This window comes from Excalfactoria chinensis, chromosome 1 (genome assembly GCF_039878825.1).
Source record: "Excalfactoria chinensis isolate bCotChi1 chromosome 1, bCotChi1.hap2, whole genome shotgun sequence".
NCBI classification, from domain to species: domain Eukaryota; kingdom Metazoa; phylum Chordata; class Aves; order Galliformes; family Phasianidae; genus Excalfactoria; species Excalfactoria chinensis.
The window spans coordinates 8,209,461-8,231,416 of NC_092825.1; the positions used below are offsets into that span (position 1 = coordinate 8,209,461).

General features: G+C 35.4%; 1 protein-coding gene across 2 annotated transcripts in view; it reads left to right on the forward strand.

The window, feature by feature from the left end:
* SEMA3A (semaphorin 3A) overlaps nucleotides 1-21,956 on the forward strand; it is a 168,907-nt gene that overhangs the window by 89,428 nt on the left and 57,523 nt on the right. For both annotated transcript variants that reach the window (XM_072331780.1, XM_072331772.1), the window contains 2 exons: nucleotides 12,228-12,321; nucleotides 19,843-19,962. In XM_072331780.1, coding sequence (XP_072187881.1) covers nucleotides 12,228-12,321; nucleotides 19,843-19,962 — 214 coding nt within the window. The remainder of the gene's footprint in view (nucleotides 1-12,227; nucleotides 12,322-19,842; nucleotides 19,963-21,956) is intronic.

Sequence of the window (21,956 nt, forward strand, 5' to 3'; positions counted from 1 at the left end):
TATATTTTTTAAGTCAAGGGGATATGACTTAATGAAGTAATGAAAAGCCCAAGAGTACCATAGATTTGGAGACATAAGAATGGTGGTTTCTTTATTTCTTTCTTGAAGCTTCTAACAGTAAACCTGTTTTTTTTTTTTTTTTTTTTTTTTTTGTTTGTTTGTTTGTTTTTGTTTTTTGGGGGGGGGGGTTCAATTGTTATTAGTGTCATTCATTGAAAGAAAGAAAGGAAAAGAGAAAAAAGAAGTGAGGGAAAGAAAGAAAGAAGAAAGAAAGAGAGAAAGAAAGAAATAGAGAAAGAGAAAAAAGCTATTGTGATTTTAAGACCTTGTTCTTGATCTATAAAATGAGGTACTGTAATATTGTTTTCAGAATTGCTTTTTCTGGAAAAAAATAGAGAAGAAAATGGCAATATATGTTCTGATTTATTCCAACTGCCTTCGGTCAGTAATATGAGATTTTACTTCTAACACTGACAAATGAAACATTTTCAGACAGAAATACAATTTTGAATCTCCCATTCTTTACACAAAAAGAGATGCTTCCTTTGGTCATTTGAGGCCTTAATCAGCTCACACTGAAAGCTGAGATGAGAGTGCCACAGGCTGAAATGGAGCAGATGCTTAGTCATTGGTATGAGAATAAAATGCAAATCCTGCAATTTGACTTCACTGCTACCACTAACACCTCCTGAAACAGGAAGACAGCTGGGCTATTATATTTCAGATTCCATTTGTAAGTGTTAATTTTAATGCCTGCATACAAAAGGAAAGGAACAGGGCAAGTATACTTCATTCACACTGTTTTTCAATGCATCTCTAAACATGGGCTGGTGGACCTTACTAGCTTTTGTGTGATTTTTCTTACAAGAAACTCCAGTAGATGTCTAATCACTTCTACAAGAGTCTTTTCATGGGGCTTATGCTTGGGCAGGAATGAATTAGAACTGACAATGTTTCAAAAACACACTCTAATTTTTCAGGAGCCTGTAATCAGTTTTTAAACCTTAAGTAAACAAAGCTTCCTTTAAAAGAAAGGATAAACTCAGAGGGTGCCTCAAACAGCACAAACACTTCCTCCTGTTGAAAAGTTTACATCCAAAGTGATAGAAACCTGAGCAGCATTATCTTGCAGATGATATGGGCAGATTTTAATAAACAAATAAATAAACATGTATTTTCTCCTACCAATTAGGATCAGTTTTTCTGGACTCATGACTAACAGTAAGAAAAGTCTCTAGTTTTAAATCCAAGACAAGATAGTTTATAGTTTTGTTAAGATAGTCAACATCTTAAAAAAACAAACAAACAAAAAAGATCACAACCAAACAAACAACAAAAAACATTTACAATGTGGATGTGCAAAAACAAAACAAAACAAAACAAAAAGTGGATCCTCTGATATCTGCCCTACTTGATAATCTCAAAATTTTTTTTCTTAATTTTTTTTTTTAATTGTATTGTTTTTTTTTACTGAAGTTGCACAAGTTTAGATGGGGAGAGAACTCAACTCAGTGTCTAAATATACTATTATTTATGAACAACAAATTAAATGGGTAATTTGACACAGCAGGTGAGACAATATTTCAGGTCATATTATTTTTACTAGTACTTAAGGAGGTGGTGGAGTCACCATTCATGGCAGTGTTCAAGAGGCATCTAGATGAAGAGCTATGAGATATGGTTTAGTGGTTTGCTGTCACTATGGTAATGGGAGGACGGTTGGACTAGATGATCTTGTAGGTCCTTTCCAAACTTGTGATTCTATGATTCTATATATGTGTTTGTGTGTAATTATATATTCCAAGGATCAAGAGCTAAGTGTGGTTAAAAATCTATCTGTATAAATGCAAATGAAGTTTTCATTTGCATTGGATATTCTATAACAAGTATTCAGTATGAATTAGGAACACATAATTTTTCTTCTCAGTGTTTATTGCCATTACTTTAACTATAACAAAAAGCAGAAGGGTGATTGTACAGATGCAAGTGTAAAAGTTGTATATTCATCAGTTCAATCCCTTTAATTGATAGTGATAGAGCACAACTGTTCTAATTCCCAGTCATCTGGAAGGATTTGCTGTGAACCCAACTTAACATGTAAACATGACAATGGATATGAGTACAATTTCTCTGGCATTCACTGAATTGAGGGAAATCTTTCTTTGACTCAGGCTTCAGGATGAAACTCCAACAGAGAGCAGAACCTGAGAAGATATTCATGATGGTCTCAGGGACAATACCTCTCTTGGGATGGCACTCACCTTCAGTTGCATTCTATAGAATCTATTCTTACAGTCCTTAACCTTGTCTTAACATAAAGACAAATCCTGCCTATCCTAATCCATGACTGCTACACATTTTGGCTGTGATCTTGTGAATGGATTAAAAAATAAATAAATAAATAAATAAATAAAATAAATAAATCACTTAGATTCCATTAAAATTGGCTACAGAAACTTATCCCATAAGGTTACAGAACTCAAAGGAAAATAGGTCATTTTCTGTGTGAAACTGATGCATTTACTAGTTAACTTTAATCTATGAAGTCCAAAGATGATCGATATTATATTATACTGTACTGTACCATACTATACATTAAAATACAATACAATATCATCCAGTATTATACTATGATCTTTCTAGATGGGATTTTGACACAAAGTTCTCTTAAAGAAAAGGCAACATATCTTCTTAAAAAATGTGTATATCAATAGTTATAGTAATGAGAGTTGCCAGCTCTGTGCATTCCTGTTTATCAGTGTACATGTAGAGGTGTGCGTATGAGATCAGTGCTTATTTTCTTTGTCAGCTTCATTAACTCTCTTCCCTTGTGGGGACACCTGGATACTAGAAAAGTGGGCAAGGTAGGGAATAAAGAAGTGAATTTTAATGTATTTTTTCATCATCTTGAATCAAAAACACCTAAATTCATCTGTTTTTTATGTCAGCAAAGTTTTTGTTGCACTGGGAAAATATCAAACATTCTCGACTTTTGTAATTAAAAAACCCTCAACCTGCATGAAAAATGTATTTTTCTTAAACATAGTGCCATGAGGAATAATTATAGCTCATCACGGAGAGTGGTTATAATTATGCCTACTGTTAGTTACGTCTCCTTGTGAAGTTAGCTTTTCAACTGTATTGTTCTCTAATGCAATACCAGTTATTAACATGTTGAAGATATTATTTTTTGCTAATGAGGAAGAATAAAAAGAGGCCGCAGAATAGGGCTGGGTGACCTTGGTTTAGCTTGTTGTTTTCATTTAACCTGAATACTTGTCAGACACAGGTCTAGACCTGGCAGTTTACCGGCTTCTCTGAGTGAAATATTGCAGTTAGTTTATGATATTTCAAGTAAAGAAAGCTTGATAGTTGCTCCAGTAATTTCTGAGAATGTAGTTCTCCGTTGCTCTGTAATTTCTTACGCAAATTCTTTGAAATCATTTTCAGTATATCTTACTGTTATACCTGGGGAGGAGAAAAAGGGAGTTCATTATATATATATATATATATATATATATATATATATATATATATATATATTTTAGTTTCTCTTCTCATTTTGTCACTCACAGTCTGATTTTTGAAACCTTTAGTGAGGACTTGGGCTCACAGAGAATGTTTCCACACTGGGAACTGAAAAACAAGCTAAAAAGGAATGCAGGCAGACATATCAGTAAATTTTTCAGAAGTGACTAATAGTTTCAAGTAACAGAATTTTAAACTGCCCAGAAGGTATTCTGTGAAAATCAGAGCCCTTGAGCAAGTCTTAAATTGGGTGCTCGACTTGGGAACATGCAAAATCACTTGGGAAATCAGACAATCTTGGCCATATGCTTAATATGTTAACTCCACTTGACTAGGTCCTTTCTATACATTGCTTCCCCAATTTGCAGTTGTTTTTGTGTTGTAAATAAGATACCCTTGACAAAACCAAACTCAGACATGAAAGTTCCCCAAGAAAACCGAAGAACCTTTCTCTTGTTAAATAGCACCCTAATTATGGAGGCAGTTTTACAAACAATCCCCTGGGGGAAACATTTTCGTTCTCATCAGGAAGGCTCTTGAATAAAATAACACCTTTGCTAACTTCATTTATTTACAACAGGACATAAGAATGAGAATGGGTTAGATTTATTGCCATTACATCACGGATGCTCAGTAATTCATAAAACATTGAGTCTAGGAGTTAGCACTGCTGTTATTTCCTCTGATGCCTGACCTCACCACAGTCTAATAACATACAGGAAATCCAGAAGACAAAGGGGGAAAGAAGTGGTCTTGAATGCTAAAAATAACCACAGAGAGCTAGTACAATCATGTAATAGACTTTGGCCCAATAATTTATTTAACATAATACTAGAATCTGCTAAAGCAATTAGAATCTGTTCCAAATGTTTTTAATGGAAAATATGTTGGGGGTAAGAATAAGAACACTAAAAGAGTTGAGACGTTTAGTTTCATGTACTGGTTTTAGTTTTGTGTATCTTATTGCTTACATATGCAGACCACTTAATAACTAGACTAGAACAGACAGTCATTGTATGGTAGTTATATTTCCAGAGGTCATCCTATATAAGCCAGACGGTGATCTCAGGTGATGTATTATACTTGACAACCCAGAAAGTTGCAGTACAAAGACATTCTAATTCACAGTGTCCTCTGAGAATTGTTCAATATCCTTCCTGGTATCTAGTGTCTGGTATGCTATTGGGATGGCTTTTTTGGTGTCTTTACTAATCACTCAAGGTTAACACACCATTCATATTGAGTGTGCTATTTTTGGTTGCTTGTTTGTATGTGTGTGAATGTTTTGAAAGTTTTGCTAAAGGAACAATGACTCTAAATACCTTGATACTGTTTATGTCTACTCCTTTATTTGTGCTTCCAGAACTAGAACGATATTTTGCCTAATGTACTAATTCAGTCAGTATTTTAGACACTGCAAATGGGTAAATAGCTTCTCAGGAAAACAAAGCAAAACCCGACTTGCATGTTTGTTAGATAAGACTGACTCACAGACATCTACTTCTTTTTTGAACAGCTGTTCAGTTTGTCTAGGCCTGCCCTCTTATGCTGCACAGTAATTTGAAAAATGCTAATCTTCATATAAATACCAAAATAAGTATTCAAACTAGGATATCAGGTGTGAATAAGTCTTTATTATTTGACAGTATCACTTTCTTTGTCTTCCAGTTAGAGACAGAACAAATCAAACTAGAGATAATGAATAGATTAAAATAGCTGCTTGTGAACAGCCCATTTGGCTGTTTTCCCTTTCATTAAATTAACTGAATTACAATAATGCAGATAGATAATTAAATAGATTGATAGATGGATGACATGGAGACATAAAACACTTCCCTCTTTGCAAAGGTTTCTGATAGCTTAATGAATATTAATTCATTTAATTAAAAAAAAATTAAATAGCAGAGAAGTATGGGACTTTTGATATTTTATTCAACCAGAGCTATTGAGAGTTGTCTAAATTCAGTTTGAAAGACAGGTTTTCCAGACTTTACCCAAGTTGTATACTATACTTTAATATATATTCTGAACATTTTAAGCCAGAAAAACTTGTCAGTATGAGTGATATATTGAGATAAAAGGAGAAACAGAAATCTAGAGCTCTGTACTGTTTTCTTCAATCTACAAAAGGAAGCATGTAGATAAAGGTGATCACTACAGCTCTTTCAGCTCAGTATCAAAAATAACATTTTCAGGTATCCAAATCGCAGTGATCTCCACAAATGTGGCTCAGTGCAGAGAGTATTTTGGAGTCTGAAAAGGGAGAGATTACTAGATGGACTCTTGGAGAGGAGTTGCAGGGATCAAGAATCTGGGCAAACGTTTTGAGGACAGGCAGAGAGATGGACAGATACACACCATCAGTTTTGCAGTTTCTTTCTTCAGCGAAGATCCTTCTCTCTTGCCATTATGGTAGCACAGAAAACCAAGAGATTTCAATTGTAGATCCTACAGAAGCTGGAGACCTTTTCTTAGGAATTGCATTTTACTAAACATTTTCTCAATCCAGTGATTTCCCACAGGGTTTTAAAACACCAATATCTCTGTTCTGCTGAGCCCCGAGTTGGAAAACAAAATACAATAAAGGTGTTCCAGAGTCCAGTGTCCTCCGAACACGTGCAAGTAAAAACCTTATAACACATGGAGACTAAATAATAAAAGTCAGAGACTCATTGTACTTCTTTCCCCCCTCCTCCCCCTTTTTTATTTTAATAATTAATACTTTAAAATAGTTGCATTATTGCTTCAGTCACTTTTCACCTATTTCCCCAAAGGCTACCACTTCTCTTAAGGTTTACAATTGTTTTAATATTTCTATTTTTTTTGCATAATTTCTCACATTATATTTATTTACACTTGCACTTTTTAAAAAAATTAAGGCATTCCACTGGGATGACTTTAATAAAAGTTTCTTATTAAAAGTTCCATAACAGCATGGATCCCAAACCTGATACCAAAGTCCTCAGATTTAACAGTTTTCATGATTCAATAGATTAAGTGTGAAATAGGAAATATAATAACAATAACAACATAGCCATATCCCACACAGTCGTTCCACTTAAAATTCTTCTTGAAAAGTAACACAATTCATAAATAAATCACTTCTCATAGACTGAAAGGCACTTAAAAGACTCTGTGAAATATCTTTCATATAGTCATAAAATATGTGCTTAGAAAGTTGTACTGAACTAGAGAAAAATAATGAAAAAAAAAAAATGTGACTATACTGAAGAGGAGGAAAAAAAATAAAGGAAAAAAATGTGAAATCATCAGCCTGTGTTCTCAAAGTCAGATGTATCCTATCAGCTGCCTCAGCAGTATTCATTTCAGAAAGGCTATATCCTGTTTGCTCAGACCTAAATTCATGTGAAGCATCTTCTATGGTCAATGAAGAGTGACCTTGTCCTTTGGAGTTGCTGTTCTTGATTGGGCTGACTCGTCATTCACAGGTACTTGTTGCTTTCTGCTGGCTGGGATTTGGGCAGCAAATTTATCAAGTGCAGTTAATGACTCTGTGTAGAAGAGATAAATCCAAACTGTCTCTATAGTTTTTGTTCTGTTTTGTTTTGTTTTTTCCCTCTCTGAGCAGGAAGTGAGGCTTTTCCCTTTGTTCTCATCGAAGCTGAGAACAGATTTCACTGCCATCAAATTCTGTCTCAGCTAAGAGACACTGCCATCTTCCTTAAAGTCCTTACAGTCCTTCAAATGGATCCACCTTCTCCATGTATTGTCATACTCCAGGCAGATTATTTTATTTCCAGTTTTGTTGTTATTTTGCTTTACTTTGCTTTGCTTTGCTTCCTCCCTTTTCTTCCTTTTTTTTTTTTTTTTTTCCTTCTTCTCTTTTCTGCAATCTGTTTCTTATATAAAAGTCTTCATGTTAGTACAACAGAATCTGTGAGAATAGCCAGGGAAATATTAACCTCAGTACTGCTCACAGATGTGGCCAACTCTACCTTTTCTAGTTAAACAAAAGATGTGTTATTTCTGAAGTCTCCTGGCATCTTGAATCTTTCTGGACCATCCCACATGATTGTTCATCAGCTTGTCATGATGATCAACTATCCCCTTGAAGGTGTCTTGGAGATGTGCTCTTTGGTATTTATGGTTTGAGGGTTACAAGAGTAAGGATATGATTTCTTTCAATTGCACTAGCACAGCTGAGGAGCATCATTGCTGTCAAATCCTTCTGTATCTTCCATACCTTATAAACTAAGCCTGTAATACCTCTTTAGTGACTGTGTGCATTCCATCAACATGCTTCTTCAGATCATCTACTTGTACTGCATTATTTCATCATTGGCCAGCAGTGGTTTTGCTGTGTTAAATTTTGCAATTCTGAAACAGTTTCTTTGTGAACTGCACAAGAAAAAATGTCTTTCTTACAAGCCATAAACAGTACTAAACAAGGAAAGAATATCTAAAATATGGTAAAATACATGTTACATACATAGTGTATGCTGTTAGCTTTCTTCTCCTTGCTTTATTGAGAGAGTTCTGGACTATGTGGCAGCTGAAATAGATTCAAATAAAAGAAATTAAAAGTTTTTATACTAGATATACATACAGATTTATTTATGTGTGGATATATAACTCGGATATACATTTATGCTTAGATATCTGCTGTCACTGTCAGCACCGCTGAAACATACCACCCACCATCTCACCGTGCCATATTCACTGTTTGGTGTCCATACATGTTCAGCAAGCATCAATGAATGTCAATGGGTGTAATTTTTTCCACATGGAGAGTCTCAATGACACACCTTTGCTCCATAAATACTTCAATGTCAGACACCATTTTGTCATACTTTCCTTTTGCTGTCACCTGTCACATGTTGACAAAACATAACAAAATATTGATGGGTAGCTTCAACCTCTACTGTCGTACCACCAACATCTGCCTCTGATGTCATGGGACAACATAGTGAAATAAAAGGCATTAGTTTTCGACCGGTCCTCGTGTGTGTGTGTTTGTGTGTGTGTGATGTTATGTATACATATATAACTTCAGGTTGGCATGGTACTGGCTGGCTGAATTCTATTGCAAGTTAAGAAATAAATCTTGTCAAGTAGCAGTGTCTTGTCACCACTCATGATATCATGATATAGAACATTTATTCCAGACATGTTTCAGCTGTTTGAAAGTGAATCCTGATGGCCTGATTGGAGTAAAAGAATGGGAATCATCAGAACTTTTACATTTATTTCAAGGTCTGAGATATATTTCTTTCTAGCCAAGTCTTGACATCTATCAAACTGTGCACTATGGGAAAGCACATATTTCAAGAAGCCAACTTTAGAAACATATCAGTGAGATGAGGATAGGCCGAGGGAGTTGGGACTGTTCAACTTGGAGAAAGTAAAGCTCTGAGAAGACCTGAGGGCAAGTCCTTCAGTATCTAGAGAGGGATTACAGGGAAGAAGCAGACAGACCCATTACCACAGTCTGTTGTTACAGGATAAGGGAAAATGGTCTCAAACTGAAAGAGATTTACACCGGATATAAGGAAAAAGCTTTTTGCAATAAGCAGAAGTGAAGTACTGGAATATGTTGCCCAAAGATGTCCCACCCCTGGAAACATGAAAGGTCAGCCTGAACGGGGCTCTGAACAACCTGATCTAGCTGTGAATGTCTCTGTTCATTGAAGGACTTCTGGACCAGAAAGGGCCTTGTAATAAGGAAGGGCCTTATTTAAGGGTCCTTTTCAACATTTTATGATTCTATATCACTTACAGTCTAAGCTTGTAAGCTTCCACTTGGGGTCAGGGGGAGATGGGACAGGGAGGAGTACATAGGAAAGTCTTTATATCTCTGTTGACTGTATTTTTTGTGTACAGAGATGGTTTGACTTCAATACTCTAAAAGGTATTTGGGCATGTTGCCCTATTTGTGATAGGTTAGACTTCCCATAATAAGTTTATCAAAACTCCCTGGGGCTTTAGGCTATCCAAGACACATTCATTTGACACTTAACAGTGATATATTTATCGTAGTTATTACTCACTGGTACATTTGGAAACTTATTATATATAATGTGTCTTTACATTGCATTTTAACTGAAATATGAAAACACTGTGGGGTTTCCCTGTCATGCCTCCTATTTTAAATGGTTTATTCTACAATCACAAAGAAAAGGGTAGATCATTTTTGACTTAGGCTGACCTAGTTTCCACTGTTTTTGCTTGCTACATACCAATATCAGTGAAGTTACAGTGACATAAACCAGAGGAATATAGTCAAAAATCAGATCCATCCTATATCAAATCACTTTCAACATCTGTTTCCTATTTGTCTCATAATGACAAATGGAATAATCTCAGGAATATCTTCTACTTTAACTGTCCTGCCACTGACTTTATGGCCTTATCAAATATCCATTGGTGTGCATGCTGAGCAATTATCATCTACTAAGAAGAAATCCCAAGTAAACGCTGATTGTTAATAACATTTTTCAATAATGGCCTGTAGCATTAGTGCCTTTTTATATTACTGTAGTTGAAGTAGAGCATTTGCCTGAATTAACTGTCTTTTTTTATTATGCAAGTTATATATTTGTGAGTGCAGCATTAATATATATGTATATATATATATATATTTCATTATTTAATCACTTCTGGTCAAAAAGAGTAAAGTCAGAAAATTGCATGGAAGTGAGGAATGTGTCTGAATGATTAAAAAGTAGAGAGGACAAAAGGAGTACGTTTAATATTGTGCAAGATATTACAGATACAAGATGACCATATAAATATAATCAAGTACGCTACATCTACAAGATTGTGCTTGAAATCTAAGATCAAACATCACAAAGTTTGACCAAAGCTTTTACCCTTCAAAGTAAGAAACCTCTTCAGGTAGGCTGTTCTGCTAAACAGTACATTCTCCCTTCACCTTTTTTTCACCAGCAAGTGAAGTGAAATGTTAAGAGCTTCTGGAGTTCCTTTGAAAATATGTAGTGTACACACACATATCAGCTATTTGTGTGACTGATCTTCACTTTAAAATATATATATATATATGTATGTGTATATGTATACGTATACATATACATATACACATACATATATATATATAAGATCAAAGTAATTGAGTTAGTTTATTTTTTTTTATGTCCTACAACAGCACTGTGAAGTTCCAAGACTCTAGTACTGATCAGTCTGTAGCATTATCCTTGAGGATGAAATAGTTGTGTGCAATTCACTGGGGCTTTTACTTTTGAACACAAGACAATATACTTTCTGGAGTTCACATACTAGTAAAGGTTTTCTGAAGTTCTTGTGCGCGATTTAGTCTGGAGAAGGAAAACAGGCTATTTAAGAACAGCTTGTAACCACTGTAAGGGTAGTTACTCTCACTCTTTCCCATCATAGTAGATAGTATAACAAGGACTGAAAGCAACAAATGATTCTTCAGATGGTTCAATTTAGAGAAAATAAATAAATAAATAAATAAATAAATAAATAAATAAAATGCTTTCACTAAGGATGCAATGAAAGGTTTTCACGACTTGTTTAGATAAAACTAAAGCTTACTGTAGCCTGTGTTGGCAGTAGTCTTCTCTCAAATGGAAGCTACATATTTCGATATATTGTAATATTTTCTCAGTTGATTTATTTTATGAATACATATATTTTAGTCATATTCTGCTCTACTTATTATTGTTTCTTTTCCTAAAACAGAGAAATATATCTGATCAGACAGCAGGAAGTTGGTATTTAATTTATATTTATTAAAGGACTACCTTCATTATCTAACTTGAAGCATTTTTAGGTATTAGCAACTGAAAACTCGGTGCGCAGAATAATTGCCAGAGCACATCCTGGCTTTGGATTTCCTTGTCTTAGTTAAGTGTCAGTGGAAATTAACCACAGTGCAGATGGGAAATGGAAATTTTAGCTTTAACTGCACCCTATGCAATTCTTCTATCAACATATAGGTGTCCACTATGCATAAAGCATTTATTATTCTGGTTTTACCCTTAGTGCAAAACATAAGGTAAACAAACTATTAAGTATGATTGGCAGATTTGGTCCCCCAGTTAAAATTAAAATCATTAAATGTACTGAAAAGCCAATTGCTTTGGATTTACTGACCTTGATTTGAGCTAGTGTTGACTGAGGCCCTTTTTAATCTTGTTTTATAACCCCATGTGCTTTTCCCCCAACTGCCATTTTGTAAAAGTTGCATTGCACATTACTGAAAAACAGCTTTGCTGATGAAGTTAAAATTGTTTTTGATCATGCAAAAAACTGTAGGTCACTAAGAACTCAAGTTCAGGTTTTGCATCCTGTAATGCATTAATCTACGCTTTTTTCATTTTTTCAGGAAAAAACAAACAAACAAACAAACAAAAAAAAACTTTGAAATTCCAGCTTCTTCAGTTAAAATTAGACAGGCATATTCTTAGTGAAAGCACAGACTGTTCAGTGAAACCAGGTAAAGTGTATGTGAAGAAGACTAGATGAGGCACAGGCTGTGTTTTCTTATTTGTGCTTTTGAGTACCATCAACACAATACTGATTAGAAAATGGGGACTTTTTCCAGATACTCTCTTAGTGAAATTTGACTTCTCTTGAGCCAAAAAACTCCCACCAAATAGTATGAATTATATATAATGTGCTCTATTTAATTCAACCTATTTTTAGCATCATTTCATCAAATAAAATCTTTTTTTTTCTTTCTTTTTTCCACTCCACAGGACAACATTTTTAGGATGGAAGATTCACATTTTGAAAATGGCCGAGGGAAAAGCCCTTACGATCCTAAATTGCTGACAGCTTCTCTTTTAGTAGGTAGGTGCCAGAACATAGGTTCAATGAGGTGTTCATTCACTGTCAGTTGCCTGCCCTTTTTCTTCCTTCCTTCCTTCCTTCCTTCCTTTTTTTTTTTTTTTTTTTTTCTTCCCTCTCTCTTCACAGCACCTATGGTAGGATTTCTTTGTTTTATGTTTTTTGTCAAGGCTGAAGTCATTCCAGTTTCATTTATCAATACAGTTGGCTTAGCTGTCTTGAGAGAAGGCTTTGGGCAAAACAAGATTCAAGTTAGCACACTAACTTCTTTACCCCCCTTTACCTTATTTCTTCAGCCTCAGATCTAGGTGACTCTGGTGGTATTTTAATTGCCCACTTTACGGTGTAGCCTCATAGATGGTTGCACCAGCACATCTGGAAGAAGCAAAGTGAGGGCTAGAATAAGCACTTCTTCATTTCAGTACTGTAGCCAAGTCCATCAAACAGTTGTACTTACAAAGAGCTGAAGATATACAAACATTCACAGGCCCAGGCCTTAAAATGATGTTTCAGTTGAATAAATGTATCTGACAGTGAATGCAATTAAACTCCTATCCAGAACAGTGAGATTTCAATAAATTAAGTATATTTGAATTAGTAATACTAAGTTTCATAGAATATGTATGTATGAAGCACCTGGTGCATGTTAATCTAATTGAACTAATTTAATTGATTTAATTTATGTAATTGATTTAATTTATGTAATTGAATTGTGTTTGTTGTTTTTTCTTCTTCCTTCACAAAAAGGAAAAAAAAAAAAAAAAGACAGTATTTTTTTTGTGAGATGAAATTAAGAGAAGAAGAAATTGAGAGCAAAACAAATTCGAATCCTATTTCTGTAAGAATTCAGCCTAAGAGTAGACACTTTTTATTCTTAACATGTAACTTTCTGGAACTTAATCACAACTTCAAATCCAAGGGGACAGTAAAAGTCTAGGAAGCCTGCAGATTCTCTTATCACAGAAGCCTTTGGAAAATGACACATAACCAAATACACTGTGTTCTCTGAAACTACGTATGTCCAGTAGTGCTTAGTGACTACAAATTATATTTGCATTATATTTAAAAGTGAAACTATTCAAAAGAGGCAACAACAAAAATTTAATCTTCAGTGTGCCTCATTTCCTGATCTTCAAAGCTTCTAATGTTCACAGGTGATGAGCTACCCTGGGGACATGCACTTTTTGAAATGAAAAACAAGAAAGGCTTTCACATCTTGCTCCAACTTGTATCCTGAAGAAACAGAAAGAAGGAAAAGGAAAAAAAAAAAAAAAAAAAAAAAAAAAGTATGTGTAAAAGTCCAGTGTATAAATTAGTGCCTGGAGCAACTTGAATTTGTGGCTGAGCTACTCTCAAGGGATTGGCTTTACTATTTACTTTAATGTACAATAAAGAAAGAGAATGATGACAGGCCAGTATTACATGGTATACCCGGTATGCAACTGCATAAAGTCAACAGTGTCTAGCTTTTCGCATTCCTTTTTTTTTTCTTTTTTTTCCTACTCAGTTATGCACAAATATGATTATCTTATTTCCCTTGGCTTAGATTTCAAGTCTTTATAACATCTTTGTTTTCTTGAGTCCACTCCCTATATCAATAATTTTCACTCCATGTACTATTCCTCCTAATAAACAGTAGACTGAGCATCATATTTTGTTTTAAATCAGACTTCCATTAGAGTCTTGGTTCTATTAACACTGTAGAAAATGGCACAAATTCAACATTCAATGCCAGTAACTAATTGCAGCTCCAGTAACTTACAAGATTCATGTTGAAGCTAAAATTAACATTCCTGCATCCTGAATGTGAACATCCTTTCTGCTCTGCCTCCTCATAGCTGCCTCAGTTATATTGTGTCGTTGATTATAATGCTGCAGTTGTTTCAGTCTTTCAGTGAAGTTCCACTGATATTTAAGAAAGTGTACAGCAGATTCACCTGTGTTTCACAATAACTTACTCTCATCTTTGCCAAAATGCATAAAATTTATGTCAAAAATATGACCAAAGGGGATTTCCTGTTCTCACGTTATGAGGTGAGAAGCCTCTCAGTACTCTGGAAGTGAGAAATACGGAATGAACTGACCAAGCATCGTCTGTACAGAGAGATGTGGTGCAACTGTTCTTTGAAGCAGTGAATGGGACTATGAAGGCCAGAAGAACCTCTTGATAACAAATACCTCACACCAAGAAGAATATTGATAGATGCTTTCTTCCCTTCTGAGCGGAGAGATAGCTCAGTTGCTCCTGGACCCCTGTCTGCTATTATCAGTATTCACAAGCAACTAGGTGTTATCTTAGGTTCAAGAGAGCAAATGTAAAAAAAAAAATAAAAAAATTCAGCACTCATTGAAATGCAATATTATAATTAGTAACAAAATGTAGCTATAGCAAAGATAAAAGAAGGCTGAGAAGTGTAAGTAATTCGTATGGTTAAATGCAGGAGGAATGAGGGGAAAAATGACTTCTGTTCTTCATCAAAAACACTAAAGAGATTATTACTCAGTGGGAAAAAAGAGTTTGTTCTTGACTCTAACTAGAAGGTAAATCTTAGGTAAGTCATATGTAATTACTTAGGCTGGAATTTGATCAAAACACTGAGGTTAGTTTGCAAAAAGTAATTTAAGATTTTTAATAGCCCTTAGTACTCAAGATTCTTATTTTACATTTCAGCTGAAACACTTATTACTGTTAAAGGATCTTCAGTGTTCCTTCTCTCCTAATAAAATTCAGTATTTGGAAAAAACAACAACAAAAGTTTAACCTTTTTAAAATTGTTCCAATATTTTTCTAATATTCTTACTTTCCCTCATCCACCTGCAAACATTTTTTCATTATTTTTTTAAGAGTTGTTCATTAAAAAAAGAGTTGTTCTTTTAAAAAAGAGTTGTTCATTGGGGAGACCTTATTGCTGTCTTCCAGTACCTGAAAGGTTCTTACAGTGAGAGTGGGGCAGGTCTCTTCTCACTACTGACTTGTGACAGGACGAGGGGAAATGGCCTCAAGCTGCGCCAGGGCAAGTTTAGGTTGGATATTAGGAAGAACTTCTTTACAGAAAGGGTGGTTAGGTACTGGAATGGGCTCCCCAAGGAGGTGGTTGAATCGCCATCCCTGGATGTGTTTAAGAGCCGTTTGGATGTGGTACTCAGGGATATGATTTAGCAGAGGTTTGTTGTTGTGGTACTGTTTTGTGGTTGTTTTTTTTTTTTTTTTAAGAGATAGGCTACTGGTTAGGCTGCGGTTGGACTTGATGATCTTCAAGGTCTTTTCCAACCTGAGTAATTCTATGATTCTATGATTCTATGAAAAGTAGTTATTGTTACTCTACACTTAAGTAAACACTAGCTGGGAACATGATTCAACTAGTTCTCTGTAATATCATCATAGTATCATAGTATTGTGCGAGTTGGAAGGGACCTTAGAGATCATTGAGTCCAACTCCCGGTTTTCAAGCCCCCTGTGTAGCGAAGCGGCACTTCTACCCCTGTGCCACAGGGGGGATAATATATCAGACATTATTCAGCCTTTCCCATCTATATACTGCTAATGAAACAATCCCCATTTGAATGGGCTAATGCTTGAGTATGTAGAGACTAAGTAGTCTCTGGGCACTGCAAGTGTGTATTCCAGGGCAGGAGAAAAATGAGAGGAGCTTAGTATTTGCAGAAAATAATCGCAGGAGAAAATTATCACTGAATGTGTCAGTCTAAAGCAATAGCATTGGGATAGTTGAAAATAACTCAGGGAATGAGACAGCCATTGTTCCATTATTGGTCAGCTGCCATTTAGGAAATGTTCCTTTGGGATTTTCAAAAACTCTGATTATCCACAACCCTCAAGGCTCATTGTTGTTCTTTGTCTCACTGGTTTAAAAGAAAAAAAAAAGAATATCTACCTACCTGTCTATCTGTCTGCCTATCTATCTATCTATCTGTTTATTTACATTGTTTTAGATGCCTTTGTATTTCTAAATATGAATTAATCTGATCTGAAATTCAGTAGATTCTTACCAATCAAAAATTTACTATCACTGTATTACAAATTAGCCATGAAGTACTTTTGAGTTTAGAGTTTATTCTAGTTTCAGTGATATTTTGGCTTTTGTCTTTAATTAAAGTGACTTCAAGACTCTGCTATGTACTTCTGAAAATCTTTAGTTATATGAATAAACATATAATTAAAAAAAGACCATAGAGACAGAGAACTATAGAATGGCTTAGTCTAGGAGAGACATAAAAGATCATCTCTTTCCAACCCCCCTACCACTGGCAGGGTTGCCATCAACTAGATCAGGCTGCCCAGTACCTTATCCAACCTGGCCTTGGGATGGGGCATCAACAGATTTTCTGGGCGACGTATTTCAGTGCCCCAACATTATCTGAGTAAAAAAAAAAAAAATAAATAAATAAAAATCCCTTCTTTTATTGTAAAACCATTTTCCCTTGTCCTATCACTCTCAGACCTAAAAAGTCAGTCTCCCTCCTGTTTATAAGCTCATTTGAGCTACTGGAAGGCCACATGGTGATTGCCCCAGAACCTTCTGTTCTCCAAACTAAACAAGCCCTTCATAGGAGAGGTGCTTTGGCCCTCTGGTCATCTTTGTGACCCTTCTCTGAACCCAACTGAGTAGCTCCATGTCTCTCTTGTGCTGCATTTTAAGACTGCAGTCTTCTGTAAGAGCGGAATCAAAATGATTTGGCAAATAATACATACTGTTTAGCTTTTGACATATTAACTTGGTGATGAACTTTGAGAGATGCTGGGAGAAGGGTCCTACACTTCTGACTCTTCTGTTCAGTATATGGGAAAAATAGTTCCTCTCCCCCTAAATTAGTAAGAAGTAAACTTAATAGGTGTAGTTGCATGCATATGTGAAAATGCTGCTTCTTTAGCATGCAACAATAACAATTTGTATCCAAATAAAGTGCTTTCTTTCTATGCAAACAACTGGGGGCCGTCAGTTTGCTCTGTACAGAAAGCCACGGTCCATGTTTTATGCTGTTGGACTGGAAATACCAAGCGGAAACCTTTTTGTTTGTTTGTTTGTTTCATTCTTTCTGCCTGAGAGATGTTTGTTTTCTGTTTAGTTCTGTTTCCTTAAAGCCAATGAAGACTGCTGAAAACTACTACCAATGGAAATAATAGCACAGCAAAACTATCAGTGACATAGAAGAATCATTTCCTAGCGTATCAGTGAGCAAATATCAGCCTAAAAGATGCAGCATTGGGAAACAAAGATTAGCCATCTTATAATTGTAAGAGGAGGTAAAATCATAGAATCACAAGATTGGAAAGGACCTACAAGATCATCTAGTCCAACCGTCCAATCACTATAACTACATACTAAGCTACTAAATGATATCTTGTAGCACCTCATCCAAATGCTTCCTGAACACTACCTGAGATGGTGACTCCACCACCTCCCTGGGAAGGCCATTCCAGTACCTGATCACTCTTTGAAAGAAAAAGTTTTTCCTCATGTCTAATGTAAACCTCCTCTGGTACAACTTGTGGCCATTTCCTCACATCCTATTTGTTGTCTGGAAGAAGAGGTCAACCCCCTCCTCATCACAGCCTCCCTTCAGGAAGTTGTAGAGTGCAATGAAGTCTCCCCTGAGCCTCTTCTTCTCCAGACTAAACAATCTCAGCTCCCACATCCGCTCCTCCACTTGTGCTCCATGCCCCTCACATTAAATCTTCAGTAGTTTATCAATAGTTCTAACTCAAAGGATGTGCATATCTGAGGTATAAAATACTGAATCTTGTTGTTGTTTTTTAATTGACCTTTCTATTTCCTTATAAGTAGTGAGTAAAATAGTGCTTTTTTATTATTATTTTTATTTTGTCTTGTTTTTTTTGTTTTTTTTTTCTTCCCCTTTGATGTATACTGATTTATCCTAACTCACTTGGGAGTGGAAGACAAGCAAATGAAGATAAGGTTGAAGATAAGGTTAAAGAAAGGTTAAGCATAGCATCAAAGCCATTTTCTCAAGCAAAAAGGTTTTATGTCCTTTAAACATTTAGCTGCATACCATGTACATAATAATCACTATAATTAAGTGATTGTCTGTCCTTTAAAAACTTGAAAATGACATAGAGGAATGATAAGTTGTTAATTAAGGATATGCTGTTCTGTTTCAATTCTGATTACACCTCCTGCTGGGCACAACTGATCTATTCTAATCTCTGCTGTGAACTGATTCAATTCCATGCCTTTCTGCTATCATGTTTTACCCTTCCTGACTTTCATGGCTACCATATGGTACAGGGCCACTGTGGGTTCAATTGATAATTTCATGGTATCGATCTTCTGGGGAAAAGATGCCACTGATATCTGATAGGCATGCTTGGACATGGTTGTCCTACCATGCAAACATCTAAAATTGTCATTAAAAATTATAAACTCAAACTGAAGTGTGTTTTAAAATAAAGTAGAGTTTATAATGACCATGAAAAATGTATTACTTTAGCTTAAAGAAGCAGTAATTTCATCCTTAAGCTTCTCTTTTTCACAGGAAACTCATTTAAAATGGGTGACCTGAAAACAGCAGTTAGAAGCAATAATAATCTTTAATTCTGTATTAGAAGTATAGAGGAGTGTATCTCATTTCCTATTTAGGCATATTTCTTATTTTTATTTTCTCTACCAGTTGGCATGTATTTAACTTGATCTGGTCTTTTGCATTTAAACTGTGTTTGTTTCCTCCACAATCCTAGTTACTTCAAGAGAGGAACACAGAGACTCTAATATTATGTGTTTCCTCTCCAGCTAGGCTATGTGTGTGCCATTTATGGGCTGAAGTATCACAGGTCAATTTCTAATCCTGTTGTTCACTGTGTTACTCACTGGGTCGAGGTAGTAGCAGATGATCTCCTTTGTTCTCTTAGCTGCTGCACTTCGCCAGTCCCAGTTACTAAAGTGGCAGAAGTCAAAAGGCATGTAATGTCTTCTCTGTAGAAAATTCTTTTTTTAAGAGGATTTGCTGTTTAAAGAGAAGAAAAATAAAATAAAAAAAAAAATAGGAAAAAAATGCAAAGGGATATGATGACTTTCTGAACTGCAAGTGAATGAGCCTTTCTTCTCTTCTAAACACAGAATAACAAAATCCCTGCAGTGTAGGAAAAAAACCAAACTCTGGAGGTCTTCAGTCAAAACTTCTGTTCTAAAGTTCAAAATTTAGTAACTTTATAGCTGAATAGATTTTGAGGAGTATTTTGTTTTTGTGTGTTGCTGTCTTCCAGGTAGAGATGTATTGTTGCTCAGTATTCCAGCCTAAGTATGTAAACATATCTTGGTAAAGTGTCTGCAGTTGGCAGATATAGGGTCATTTGAGAGGTTACTGTTAAGTTCTGCAGTGAGAAAGTGGGTCAAATAATATATTTTCAATGACAATAAATTGCGTATGGTTTATTGCTTTGTAATTTTCTCATTACCCCCATTAGTGTAATATAAACAGAGGGCTGACAACTTTCTCTTACTTACCATGACTGGAAATTTGAGAAATGTTTCTTACATCCTCCCACAGATGGAGAATTGTACTCTGGCACAGCAGCAGACTTCATGGGCAGAGACTTCGCTATTTTCCGAACTCTGGGGCATCACCATCCTATCAGAACAGAGCAGCATGACTCCCGGTGGCTAAATGGTATGTAAAATGTACATTTATCCAGCTACATTCATTGAGCTGTTAAAGACTAGCACACAGCTTTGTTCCAACAACATCTGTGACATGTACACTCCTCCTTTATTTGGAGCAGAATTTTGTCTTAAACTAGTTAAACTAATCAAAAGTGATTTATAAAGAAGAATTTTTGTTTTAATTACATTGAGATTTGTGGAGTATGATTAAATTTAAAACATATACAGAAACTAAGTTAATACAATTAAGCCACAGGAGCAGACTGCTGTAGGGTGTAAGTTGGACAGAAGCTCAAGGCCTGTGGAGGCATCAGCCACATGTCAACACAAAGTAGCTATGTAGCCTTGGGCAGGACTATATTCTGTACTAGCTTTAATTTTTGACTGGATTGAAGGGAATCTGACACTGGCCACCAAGTCCAACAGAAAGTGAATCTGCTGATTTTTCTGAGCAGTCCAGAGTTGTCAGTGGGTAGCAAAAAATGAAAGGAATCTTGGGTATTCCAAGTTATTGTGATTCAAAATATTCAGCAGCTGAAGAGAGAAAAAAATATATATATGGTTATTACAAAGCAAGCTTATAGGTGCTTGTTCACATATATAGGATAAGAGGGATAGCTTCAGCAAAAACCTTGTTTTGACTTCACGCACCAAAAAACTTTAAAATGTGTTTGAGTTCTCTATCCAATTTTACTGAAGTCAAATTTTCACTAACTTAACTGGATTTACACTTGGCATTAGTTATACCAGGATTATGAGAATTTTGGAAATGAATATTCATCATTTAAAAAAGCTGCCATTTGATTTAAGTGAGCCAGTAATGCTAGCTGCAGTTAGTCTGTGTTAATTTATATTTCAGTTTTGAAGACTTGACTAGGCACTTTTTCTGTACATGCTACTTGCATCTGCCAGGCTTGCACTCCATATTATTTATGTCTGTGCTGAGGTGCTTTTTTACATGGTTTTTCAATTCAGTGCAAAGTGATCATGCAAAATTTTAGTATGTAACAGCAGCCAACCTTTTCACAGCAATTTCTTGTCATTTAAAGTAAGGAAGTTCTCTGTCATACTAGTTATTATATTAGATCTATGTGCAATTAATAATTAATAATCTAAATCTCATGGTAAAAAACTGTAAATTCATGGAGGTTGAATGAATAAAACCATGTAAGATATGTAGGCTGAAAGTAATGCCTCCTATTTATTCCAACGGAAACAACAACAGATGCTAAAAGGACAATAATACTATTTGATAGAGAAAAAATTCAGCCTCAAATACTATTTTTCAACATAGTCACCACATTTAGCTATGCATTTTTGACAGCCATGAACAAAAGCCTTTATGCCACACTAATAAAACTGCCTCACTGTTCTCATAACTATAGTTTAGTTTCCATAAATATTCAGCAAACATTGATGAATGTCAATAGTTTCAATTATTTTCTGTAGGAAATGAAGGAATTCAGTGGCACACCTTTGCTTCACATGTACTTCTGTGTCAGACACCACTTTGATAGACTGGCTCTCCCCTGTCATCACTTGCATGGCACCAAAATGTGATGGAATATTGGTGGAAAGGTTCAACCTCTACAGACATATGACTAACATTCACCTCTGAAGTCGTGGACCAACACAATAAAATAGGATACATTACTTTCAGGGCAGCCCTCATGTATACACTGTATGTACATATCAGATAACCACATAAGTGTGTGTGTGTACATGTGTGTATTTTTAGCATGATGACTTGTGTGAATCTGACTTTTGTCGTGTTAAGTTTAGTTTAGTCGTAACTCAGCCACACAACTGGGGGGACAGTTGATACTTGCCCAGTAAACCAGCAATATTGTTTATTGGTATTTATATATATTTTTACAGTAATAGAGAAGATAGCTGTACTTCAGAAAACATTACAGTAAAAGTGTTACAGACATATCCATGTCATCCACATCCAACAAATGGCAACAAAGCTGGCGAGGGGTCTGGAGCACAGGCCATATG